Raw genomic sequence first — 12,613 nt, 5'->3', positions numbered from 1 at the left:
AAATTTTCTTTTTCCCTCACACACACAAATTGATTGATTTTTTTTTTTTTTTTTTTTTTTCGCGATTGTTTCAAATCAGTCTTGATCAATGTTTTGTACTTGTTATGGTGGTAATAGTGGTGGTGGTGGCGGTGGTAAAGACAATAATGGCGACGAAAGAACGAAAACAAAAAAAAATTAACCGCGTTCAACGACGATTCAATATGGCGCCCGTGTAAATTTTCAATTTTCTTTTCTTTCCTTTTTTCAAAATCGTCATTTGTTGTGGGTAAAGCATGCGCATAAATATTATTATTATTATTATTATTATTATTATTATTATTATTATTACATTTCATGTTTTATATAAAGAATAAGGAAAAATCAAATCATTTACAAATCTTATACACACAAACAAAAAAAATTCAATTAAGTAATAGTATACGTTTAAATAAATTTTTTCAAAACTCTGGTTTTAGCCGTCACGTGACCAATATTATTATTATTATTATTATTTCAGGTTCAAACGAAATCCGGTGCCCCATTTTCCACCAAACAAAAACCTTTTAATACAAACTCTCTCTCTCTCTCACTCTCCTTTTGTTTTCATTCCTTCTCTTCTTAATCATGACCTTAAACTGGCGACAAATTTCCCGCCACATTACGATTCATTTTAACAAATTTTACTTAACATAATAATAATAATAATTAATCAATCGATCAATCAATTAATCAAATAAATAAAAATTCCGTCTCGACAAATTTCCCGTTTGGGAGGGGGGGGGGAAATACAATCAATATCCGGTCGCCAGTTACAAAAAAAACATGGCGTCCCTTTCGTCATTTGATACAAAATCTTATTATCTCATTATCATCATTATCGTAATTATTTTCCGTTACGAAATCTCTTCATTTCGGCGGGAAATTTAAAATATTATTCGCGGTGTCATTTATGATTGAAAAATTTTTTCAATAAATTTCGGCTAAATCCAGGTTGAAATTTTGTTCTTGGAGGTAAATTAACGCGAAGAGTCGATGAGGGAAATGATGACGTTGATGATGACGACGATGACGATGACGATGACGGTGACGGCGGTGACGACGTGGCGTCCCGTTATCCGGACGTTGTACTATTTTCATCTCCGTCACCTTCTGGACCTCCTCCGTCTCCCGTTCTCGAATAATCGTTCTGAAAATATAATTCGTTATATATAATAAACAACCGTTCGTGACGACGTCGACGCGACGCTACGATCACGTGGATCGAACGAAAAAAAAAATGTCTGTCGCAAACCTGTCGTCGTCGCCTTACATTTTGAGATGAATATCTTTCAAGTATTATTTGAGCGTGCTCCTCGTCTAAATCGAGTTCTTCGTCCTGAGTTGTCGTATGATGCCTGTTGTCTTCGCAGTAATTCTAACAAAACATAAAAACATATCAGTGCTCAAACAAACAAACAAAATGGAGGGAAAAGTGTCGTGATGATGACGACGATGACGTCTCCTCCTCCTCCTCCTCCTGATAACCTTACCTTATATTCGTTATCGCTATCCCCTACTATTTTATCGTTATCACTTTTTCTCCTATGTTGATCCGCCGTTCCGTGTTGATTGGGTAGTGCCTGAGTCACGTGTTGATTCGACGTAGAAGGTTCCGAATGCCTTTCCTTTTCCCTTTTCGTCGTCTTATTAACTAATAATTGTTTGTGGGAATTATTGTTTAGTATTATGTTATTCCCCCCCGACGTTGTCCCGACGTTATTTGCACCACCACCACCACCGATACTTCCATACGGTGAAACGTGCGATGTTTTTCTCTTCTGTAAAATCGAAAACACAAAGGATTCAGAAGACATTTTTTTTTTTTAACATTAAGGAGGAGGAGGAGGAGGAGAAAGGGGAAAATGGATGCTGCAAACCTTAGCTTTTGGCGTCGGAGGAGGAGATTCATCCGTGTCTTGCATGTATTCATCGTCATATTCGGTTTTTATATCCGTTTGCAATTGAAGATGTCTCATGTAAGTGACTTGGTCCATTTCATCTGAGATATCGTGTTGCGCCGTAGGCATGGGTTGTACTTGAGTTATTTTTGGAGGGGCACTGTGATTCACTGGACTAGCTAAACCTTTTTTTTAGAAAACAAAATAAATAAGTGAGATTAAAAGAATCATTCTCGATGATGATGATGATGATGATGGTAGGTACCCGTACCTTTTATCTGCAATGCTTCGGCAGCCGATAACAAACTCGGAAGTTTATCTTGGGTCACGTTCACTTCTCCTCTGTACATGAAGTCGATGAGAGCTTGCAATTGCCAAAACTTCATGTCTTTTAAAAATATTATCGGATGCTGACAAGGATTAGACGACAGCAATTCTTCCATATACGGCGAACATGCCGACAACATGACCTAAAAAAAAAAAAAAAATTGTGACGTAATAACAAATTTTGTTTGAAGCAAAAGAATGAAAATCTCGAATTAATTAATTACGATTCGCCACCGACTTTTCTTTTTTTTTCCTTAACAATAAAAGATGCAAGGAAGACGATGCTGTCGTACCTCACGTCTATTCCTGTGGGTGTGTTTGTGCGCGTGATAAAAACTAACAAACGCATTTCATAATTATTAATAAAAAAAAAAAATCAATAGTAATAATAATAATAATTCTAAGGCTCAATGACGATGTAAGATAAAAGAAAAAGATGAACGAACATCGAACGTTTTCCCTCTCTCTCTCTCTCTTATCAATATCATTATCATTATCGTATTTTATTTTTTAATAACAACGTAGGAATAAAAAAAAAAAAAAAAAAAAAAAAAAAACCTGTGGCAGCATTTTAAGGTTTCCTAACAAGGGCGAGACCCAATAATAATAATAATAATAATAAAAATTTACATAATTGAAATTGATAAGTTATTTTTCTGTTTGCTCTCTCGTTCGCGAACAACAACAACGACAACGAAAATAATAATAATAATAATAATAATAATAATAATAATAATAATAATAATAATAATAAAGATCTAAGGACGAATTTCATGAATCTTTACCGACAAATATGGCGATTGTATAATAACCGCGGAGATGATTCACATTAAAAACGCTTCTCAATACCATTTTTTTTTTTTTTTTTTTCGTTGTACAATGAGAGTCAATGTATTCGCGAGGTCAAAATCCAAACGTTATTATTATTATTATTATTATTATTATTATTATTATTATTATTATTATTATTATTATTATTATTATTATTATTATTATTATTATTATTAAACAACTAAACTATAACAGATTTTTCAATGTTATTTTCTAATAAAGAAAGAAAGAAAGAGTGAGTGTGTGTGAGAGAGAGAGAGAGAGAGAGAGAGAGAGAGAGAGAGAAAGAAGATGAAAAATTCAAAGTCGTTTCATCAACAGCAATTACGTAACGTCGCTAAAATTTAAAAATGCGACCAACTTACGATTGTCGGGTAATTAAAATGACTTTTAAACGAACTCCCAAATAACAAAAAGAGTTCGTTATTTACTTATTATTATTATCATCACTATTGTTTTTAAACGTTCGTGGCACAAGAATCGTCGCGAACCTAAAGGCACTACTGCTACTGCTACTACCACTACAGTTATTTACCTTGTGGCACTTTATGCTCCTTCCATCGCATGCCAACGTCACGTCGACAAATTGTTCGTTATTCAGAAGACTAGGAAATGTGTTTTGCATGTTTGAATGATACGAATTCCACCTTAGGCATACCTCCGGGGGAGTTTGAGGTTTCGGCAATAGTTTCGGAAGTTGTTTGATGGTCGCCGACGATGAGGTACTACTCGATTGAGAGGATCCTCCTTTCGTACCGCCGCTCGGTTTCGGAGCCAGAGGAGGCAAACCTCCTCCTCCTCCTCCCGCCTTTTTCTGATTGATGGTGGGCGGAGGTGAGGGTTGAGGTTGCGATTGTGGTGAAACCTGAGGCGTATGCTGTTGCTGCTGTTGGTGTAATTGTTGTTGCTGGCCCGGATTCGCCGGAGGCACTATATTAAATCATATTAAAAAAATAACCAATGTAATTATGTTTCTTTATGTTTTTTTATGTTTTTGTGTTTATTTTGTTATTAATACCCTTCACCAAACCGTTATCTTACGTTTGATATTCCTGGGCAATCGCCCGGTACTCCTGCACCTCACCGGTTTCATGCCAAAATGTCTACCAACATGCACCCGAATGTTTGTCGTTCCGTGAAAGCTCATTACTTTCGAACAGTGATTGCACTGTACGAGGGTATCACTGATTCTAGTACAATATTCCCACACGTCTGATACCATTCTGCGGTATTCGGAGGGTTTTGGGGTTTCAATTTCCTCTGAATTTTTATCGTCCATTCCTCATTTCCTCATGGACAGCCGGATAAAAAAAAATATCAAATTCCTTCTTTCTTTTGTGTCTTTTTTTAACTTTTTTCTCTTTAAAGTTCTTATCGTGTCTTTCAATTCTTTTCTTTCTTTTTTTTTCTTTAACCGCAAGTATTCATTGGCTAATCGGAAATAAAAATGTTTTTTTTGAATTTAAAAAAATAACAACATAACGTCTATTTATTCGCGTGAGTACGTCTACAAACAAGCAACGACCTTCGAAAAACCTTTTTTTTTTTTCAACAATTTCAAACGGTAAGGAGGTCATCAACAGACATTATGCGGATAAAGAGCCGTGGGGGGAGGGGGTGGGGGGTGCAACGGAGGAGGAGGAAAAGGGATGTCAAAAAACAACCTTTTGGGAAAAACACAAACCGGTGACACAAATAAAAAACTTTTCCAATCGATTTCCGATCAAATGGTTTATGCGTAGCAAAGCCAATTCACTCATTCGTCGAAAAATTTTTTTTTTTTTTTTTTTGTTTTTCCCGTAAGCCGTACAAATTTTCACGAGGGGGGGAAAAAAAATGTGTGTGAGAGAGAGAGAGAGAGAGACATAACGTTTGTGTTTGTTTGAAAACAACGAAAAATGATAAAAAAATAAAACGAGATGATGATGATGATGATGATATCATGGATCGACGATTATTTAAACAAAAAAAAAAAAATTAACTGCGCAACAAATTAAAAAATTTTTTTAAATTTAATCATTAATAAAAAATATTCGCGGGAGGAGGGGGAGGAAGGGGGAACGGTCTCGCAAATAATAATAATAATAATAGAGGATTCAAACAACAATATTTTTTCTTTTCGGCCATTTTGTTGACACTCGATAAATTATCCGACCATAAAATATTCAACTCGAAATACGTTTCCATTGATTTTCCCTCCTTATTATTATTATTATTTTACGTTTACAGTCATCAACCCTTAAATAATGACAACCCTGCCAACCGACCAAACAACCCAGTCAGTCAGTCATGTTGTTCTCGATTTGCTCCGTTAAATAATAACCTGGTATCGTTCCAAACAAATCCCGTGGGGCGACGTACGTGGATTTGCATCACAACAAAAACGTGAGAGAAAGAGATGGAAACGGGTAAATAAATTAAAGGGAAGAGTGAGAAAGAGATAGATAGAGTTAGTTTAAGGGAACAAGGAGATCGTTAAAAAAAAAAATGTTCGTTTTGGCTTTTGACCGAGCTATATTTGTAACGCGGTGTGCAAATAACATCCTCGAAATGCCCTTCAAACCAAAAGAAAAAAAAAAAAAATTTTCTTCTCTCTCTCTTTTTTTAAAAATTTTTAAAATATTTATTATTTACTCTATGACATCGTCTGCTTTTATTTTTTTTTATATTTAAACATCGTATGAGAGAGTAAAAATTAAAAAAAATGGCCGAACAATCGTTCACGAGTATATATTCATTTTTTAAAATCAAAATGGCCGCCGCCACGATACTCAACAGTTAACGAACCGAACGTTTTCTCTCTTTCTCTCTCACGCACACACGAAATATCGAACGGTTTTAATTTTTAGATTTAAAAAAAATTTTTTTTTTTTTTAAAAATCTCTCTAGCAGTCGACGCGTTCGCGTCTTATCTCGATATCAACGGAAACATTCGTTTAGCTCTTTTTGGTCGTTTTAATCATCCGGATTGAAATTCGATTAAGCATGTTTTTAACGTTTGAAACATTCATTCAAATAAAATATATATTTTAATTATGATTGTAAAAACAGAACCACAACCTTCTTCATTAATCCCCAAACGTAAGGATTAAAGGCCTTCGTCTAAAAAATAGGGGAGACAGAAAGAGATAGAAAGAGAGAGAGAAACGTTATATAAAAATTACTTTTAGAATCATCATCATCATCATTATTATCATTATTATTATTATTATTTTTAAACAAAAACCGTTTTCGATTTGACCCACTCGTTCGAATGCGTTCTCGTACGCACGCACGCACGCACCCACAAATAAAAAAAAATTATTTATAATTAATCCGACAGGAAGGGAATTTTGTTAATTCAAATTACATCCGAAAGATGTCACTGTTTAAAAAAGAAACAAATTATTGCGACACGACGACGTGCGTATATGTAAAACGTTCGAGAGGGCGGTGGAGTGATGGGGGGGGGGGGAGTTTATACGTATACAATACAAAAACCAAAAAAAAAAAAATTTTTTTTTTTCTGCCACGACGCAAAAGTCTTCGTTCTTATTTTATTTTTACTTAACGAATTTGAACGAATCGAATCTCAAATCAAAACGAACAAACGAACAAACATTCTCTCTCTCTTTCTCTCACATATATATATGATCATTATGCGAGAAAAGGATGATGTGTTTACAAATAAAACTGTCTCGAAACGTCATCCAACATCGTCGTCGTCGTCGTCGTCTTTTTTCCTGTCGATAACGAATAGTCCCGTAAATACGTCATCACGATCATGGAACCATGCCTTTTATTATTTAATTAAGTTTTTTTTTTTTTTACATAAAATAAACGAGGAGGCGTTTTTTTTTATTATAATAATATGAAAATAATTAAAAACATATTGCTTGTCGCAATCAATCTTTACTTTTTTTCTCTCTCACTCTCTCTCTTTCAAAAAAGAAAAAAAAAACGAAAACGTTCGCGAACGTTTTTCATTATTGTGTGCCAATATATATATAACGCAATGGCGGAGCCAGGTGTTAAAATCGTGTTGTTGTCGCGTTCGATTATTATTATTTCTCTCTCTCTCTCGACTTTTCGTAAATATAAATAAAAACGACAGATGCAACAACCATGTTTGTTTGTTTGTTCGACTCACGACGACAAACACGAGCCCAGTTTGTTTAAATTCAGAGAGAGAAAAAAAACCACGAAAGGGGGGAGGGAATCCGAGGGGAGGGGAAAATAAAAAATTAAATTAATTAATGAGTGCATTTCATATGGAACAAACAACAACGGGAAAAAAAGCATGAAAATAATAATAATAATAATAGAAGAAGAGGAATGCAACAACAACAGAACAAACAAACAAACGTTGTTTGTTGTTTAATAAAAAAAAAAAAGCAAAAGTTTTTTTTCACAACTTTCCTTTTCTTTTTGTTTGTTTGTTTGTTTGTTATTAATAAAAAAAAAAAAAACCCGAAGCGTTTTAAAAATACACCAACAACAATCTTTGTTAACGTGAATTTAAATATTAATAATAATAATAATAATAATAATATTAATAATAATAATAAAGAGCAGAAGAAAAAATGTATCCACCATTAAACCAAAAAATCACATTTTTTAGCAGTCGTGCTTAATAAAAATAAATAAATAAATTTCCTTTTCCCTTTTAACGTTGGCAACACTTGTTTTACTTAATAATAATAATAATAATAATAATAATCGTTATTGGTAATAAATAATAATAATAATAAAATGTAAATATAAAAAAAAAAAAAAAAAAAACGACGACGACGTTTATTATTATTTTTATTACGATGTAAGAGATTTAAAACTAAATATGGCTTGCGAAGGAACCGTTAAAACGACCTTGAACCATTTTAGGTTGGTTCTCCCGTAAAACAATAAAAGAGAATAATAATAATAATGATGATGATGATAATTTATGCATATTCGTCTCCTTTTCGTTAGTCTATCATACATATAATATATTTATTATTATTATTATTATTATTTAAGCCACAAGCAATCGACCCAATTTATTAACGCTACTTAAAAATGAATGAATGAATGAATGAATGTAGGAATGAATACGTTTTTAATTAATAATAATAATAATAATAATAAACGCGTGCGAATCGTATATATGTATATATATATAAAAATAATAACATACGGCACTGATTCGTCTATACAAAAAAAAAAAATCAATAATATAAGGAGTAAGAGTGTACACACACACACATACACACAAACGTTGTGAGAAAGAACGCCGTCGACGACATTTTCGTTTCGAAATTCGATTCCGTTCGACGAACGAACGAACAAACGAACAAACGAACAGAAAAAAAAAAAAAAATTTTTTTTTGTCTATTTTTTGTTTTATTATTATTATTATTAACTATTATTAATATTACGATTATTATTATTATTATTAATTCGCAGTTTCGGTTAGTATCGTATTATTTTAATTTTTTTTTTTTTTTCATTTTTTTTTCTAAACGCGAGAGAGACAAAAATTTAAAAACGTGTAGAAAAAAAACAATAATAATAATAATGATAATAATAATAATAATAAAAGTTGAAATAATAATAATAAAAAACAATAATGGCGACAGTAACGTAAGAAAAGTTTTTATTTTTTATTTTTATTTTATTTTATTTTACTTATTATTATTACTATTATTATCATTATTATTATTATTATTATTATTATTATTATTATTTAATATAAAGAAATGATTTTCGCATGTTGGGAATTTTGTCGAACGCGCACAAACACACACACACACACCACATCATGATTTATTTGTCTTTGAATACTTACGACATGATTAACAAAAGTGTAAAACACATCACACATAATAATAATAATAATAATAATAATAATTAATATTAAAAAAAAAAAACGAAAAAATTCGCGAACAAACAAACAAACAAACAATCGAAAAAAATTAAAAATTAAATAATAATAATAATAATAATAATGATGTGATTATATTATTATTATTATTATTACGGTAGTCCAATATTACACGAGTGTGTCGTGTGTGTTTGTGTGCGCGTATTTTCAAACCGAACTTACATTACTCGAACAACAACAACCAATAATAATAATAATAATAATAATAAATATTACGACGGAAAAATAAATAAATAAAAATTTAAAATAATAATAATAATAATGATAAAATTCAAAAAAAAAAAAAAAAAAAAAGTAATAATAATAATGAATGATCCGAACAACCCGAGAAAAACCGAGAAACGAATTCAAACCACACCCAAGTAAAAATAGAGCGAAAAAGGACGCTACTCGTCACGGCGACGCCGGATACTCAATGACGTCACAAACGAGAGAAACGGGAACGAGTATGCTCTTGGTCGATAAATGGGCCGGTACTACTCGTGGAATAGACATATTACGACGGGATGAGAGAATAAATCTGTTGTTGGGAGTGAGGCAAGCGAAGGGAACGGAACGAAGGAACCCGAGTCTCCCGTCGATTTCCTATACACGCGTCGTTGATTTTTTTTTTTTTTTTTTTTCTTTTCGAATCGTTTCGATTATTTTTATTTTTTATTTTTTCGAATCGACCGCGTTGATTTTCTTTCTCTTTCTCTCCCCCCTCTCTCTCTCTCTCTCTCTTTTTCTAAAATCCGTTATGGTGAAGACATTAACAGAAATTTTAATAACCACCCCTCCCCACCCCCCCCCCACCCCCCAAGGCCTCCCCAAATCGGTTTCCTTCCGGAAAATAATTTTTAATAAATTAATATATATGCGTGTGTGCGTAAGTGCGTGTGTTTGGCGTACATACATCTAAGTCCTACATTCCCAATATTTTTTTTTCAAATATTTCCGTATTAAAAATCATTACCGCCACCATTATTATTATTATCATTATTATCATTATTATTATTATTATTATTATTATTATTATTATTATTATTATTATTATTAATTATTATTATTCCTCGTGTGTGTGTGTGTGTGTGTACAAACGTTTTAACGTCAAATAATGTCGCCATGATGGATAATTTATTATTCCCAACAACGGTTTTGAAAAGGGATTTAAATTGTTTCAAATCCTTTGTTTAACTTATAGAAAAGTAAAAAAAAATTTTTTTTTGCTTTTTTAATCGCCATTTTTATTATTATTATTATTATTATTTCGAAATTAAATTTATGAAACGACAGAATTCGAAAATAAATAAATAAATAATCACGTTAATAAATTAATAACAATTTTTTTTTTGAAAATTAATCGAAATTTATTTCGCGACGCGCGCGCGCGCGTATACGTGTGTGTGTGCGAGAGAGACAGACAGACAGAGAAAACGTGCGTGTGTGCGAGAGATAGAAACGAGTACGAGATTGCGCGAGAGATGACGTGGGGAAAAGGGGAAGGGAAGAGGAAAGGGGGAAAATAACTTCGATTTCAATGCGAATTAGCAACAGAGCGAGAAAATGAAAAGACCGAGTATCGACAGACGACAGCGCTACTCGTTTAACAAAAACTGCGTCAGAGACAGGAACTAAACGGAGAACGGAAGGGAGGGGGGATTTAAATGGGTAGAACGAATATATATATTTATATATACTCTCTCTCTGTCTCTCTCACTCACTCACTCTCCCGGATAGAGAAAGAAAGAAAAAAAAAACAGCTGTAACGAATATTTAGAGATGGGATAATAATAAAAATAGGCGTCCCCTCCTATAGGAACTAAATTCGGAGTACTACTCATTTAAACAACATTTATTTTTCGTCGACATTTTTTTTTTTTCTACGAAAATTTTTTTAAATAAATTTTTCGGTATACGACAAATACAAAAGAATAACAAAAAAAAAAAATGGCTACTTGGAATTTTATTTTACAATTTGTCGTTGTCGTCCTCGTCGTCGTCGTCTTTTATTAAATTTCACCGACAGACTACCAACAAAACATAAAAACAACCAACGTCCGAAGGGAAAGAGGAGAGAGGGAGGGAGGGAGGGAGGGAAGGGAAAACAGAAACAAAAATCTACAAACGAAAACTCACCGCCGACTTGAATTTAAAAAAAAAAAAGCTCGAAAGAGAATACGATTCGATTCGATTCGATTCGATTACAAAATAACATCATCAATTATTTAACGAGAATCGATTTTTTTTTTTTATTTTCTTCGGTACTTTTTGAGAAAAAAATGTAACGATTGACCTACGAATGACCGAAAATTATTATTATTATTATTTAAATTGTCAAAAAAAAAATTATAAAATCAATAATAATAATAATAACTAATTCATTTTCTTATTTCCCGTTCGTAATGATGATGATGATGATGATGATGATGATTTTTTCGTTCGAATTTGACTGTTTGTTTCACGGTTACATAAAAATCAAAATGGCGTCGTTTTTTTTAAATCGTTATATTTAGAATTCTAATTCGTTTATTTATTTATTTATTTTCTACCCAAAAAAAAAAAAAAAAAAAAAAAAAATTTCGTTTCGTTTCGTTAAATCGAATAAAATAAAAAAAAAATCGAGCGAGTGAGAGAGAGAGAGATAGATAGATAGATAGAAAGAGAGAGAGAGAGAGAGAGTGAAATTAATTAATTTCAAAATTTATTTTTAAAATATTTTACCGAAAAAAAAATCGACCCAAATTAGTATTAGTATTATTATCAATTCATTTCTCCCCTTGACTTTAACGCACACAAACGTTTTTTCCCTCTCTCTCCCTCCCTCTCACCCTCTCTCTCTCTCTTTCTCATTCGTTATCATCATCTTTTACTACTCTCACATGCATCATTTAAAAAAAAAAAATGGTTAAGGTTTCGTTCGACACAGACAGACCCCTAAAAAAAAAAAAAAAAAAAAAAAAACCATAGAAAAATTTTAAAACGAATCAAAGAAATGAAGGGAAGAAATTATGACGTAACAAAACTTCGCCCTTGACCAATTCTACCGCCACGTCTTTTTTATATGTGTGTGTACGTTGAAATGGGGGAAGAAAAGGAAATACAAAACCAAGTCAAATAATGTGATAACCCGGCTGAAATTTAAAAATTTTTTTTGTTTAAATTTTTTTCTCCCAAAAAAACGTGTCATCAGACATTCCATCTTTTTTTTTTTTTTTTGGAAATCCATAAAATAAAAAAATTAAAAATAAATAATTTTTTTTTTTATTTTTATGCTCGAATGAATTATTTAAATAAATAAAAAATTGAAAAAATTATTATCGTTTCTATTTTTTTAAAAAAAAAAAAAAAAAGAACCGGATACCACTCCCCTTATCATATTTAACTCAATAACAAATAATAATAATAATAATAATAATAATAATAATAATAATAATAATAATAATAATAATAATTTTTTGTCGCGTATTAGAATACCGACAGAAATTTTTTCAAAAAAAAAAAAAAAATAATAATAATTAATTAATTTTTAAAAAAAAATGACTCAACTAATAATTAATCATTTAAACGTTTAATAAAAAAAATTTTTTCTTACTGTCGCCTCCCTCCCCTTCCCTTCATCCCTCCCCCGCGTAAATATTTTCAGTTACGCGCGAAC

The 12,613-nt window shown here is 31.7% G+C and overlaps 1 protein-coding gene across 1 annotated transcript; it reads right to left on the bottom strand.

The window, feature by feature from the left end:
- Window positions 1–1,093: 1,093 nt before the first annotated feature.
- On the bottom strand, window positions 1,094–4,356 carry Phum_PHUM595780 (bric-A-brac, putative; the record flags this gene model as incomplete). Its single annotated transcript, XM_002432565.1, has 7 exons — window positions 1,094–1,168; window positions 1,292–1,396; window positions 1,512–1,799; window positions 1,899–2,104; window positions 2,185–2,389; window positions 3,613–4,007; window positions 4,119–4,356. 7 exons carry the CDS (start codon window positions 4,354–4,356, stop codon window positions 1,094–1,096), a joined length of 1,512 nt encoding a protein of 503 aa, XP_002432610.1.
- Between the last annotated feature and the right edge of the window lie 8,257 nt (window positions 4,357–12,613).

The sequence above is a fragment of the Pediculus humanus genome, genomic scaffold, assembly GCF_000006295.1.
Source record: "Pediculus humanus corporis 1103172108315 genomic scaffold, whole genome shotgun sequence".
Classification (NCBI taxonomy): Eukaryota; Metazoa; Arthropoda; class Insecta; order Psocodea; family Pediculidae; genus Pediculus; species Pediculus humanus.
The sequence above is the reverse complement of the archived record's forward strand: the minus strand, read 5'-3'. Positions and strand labels throughout refer to the sequence as shown.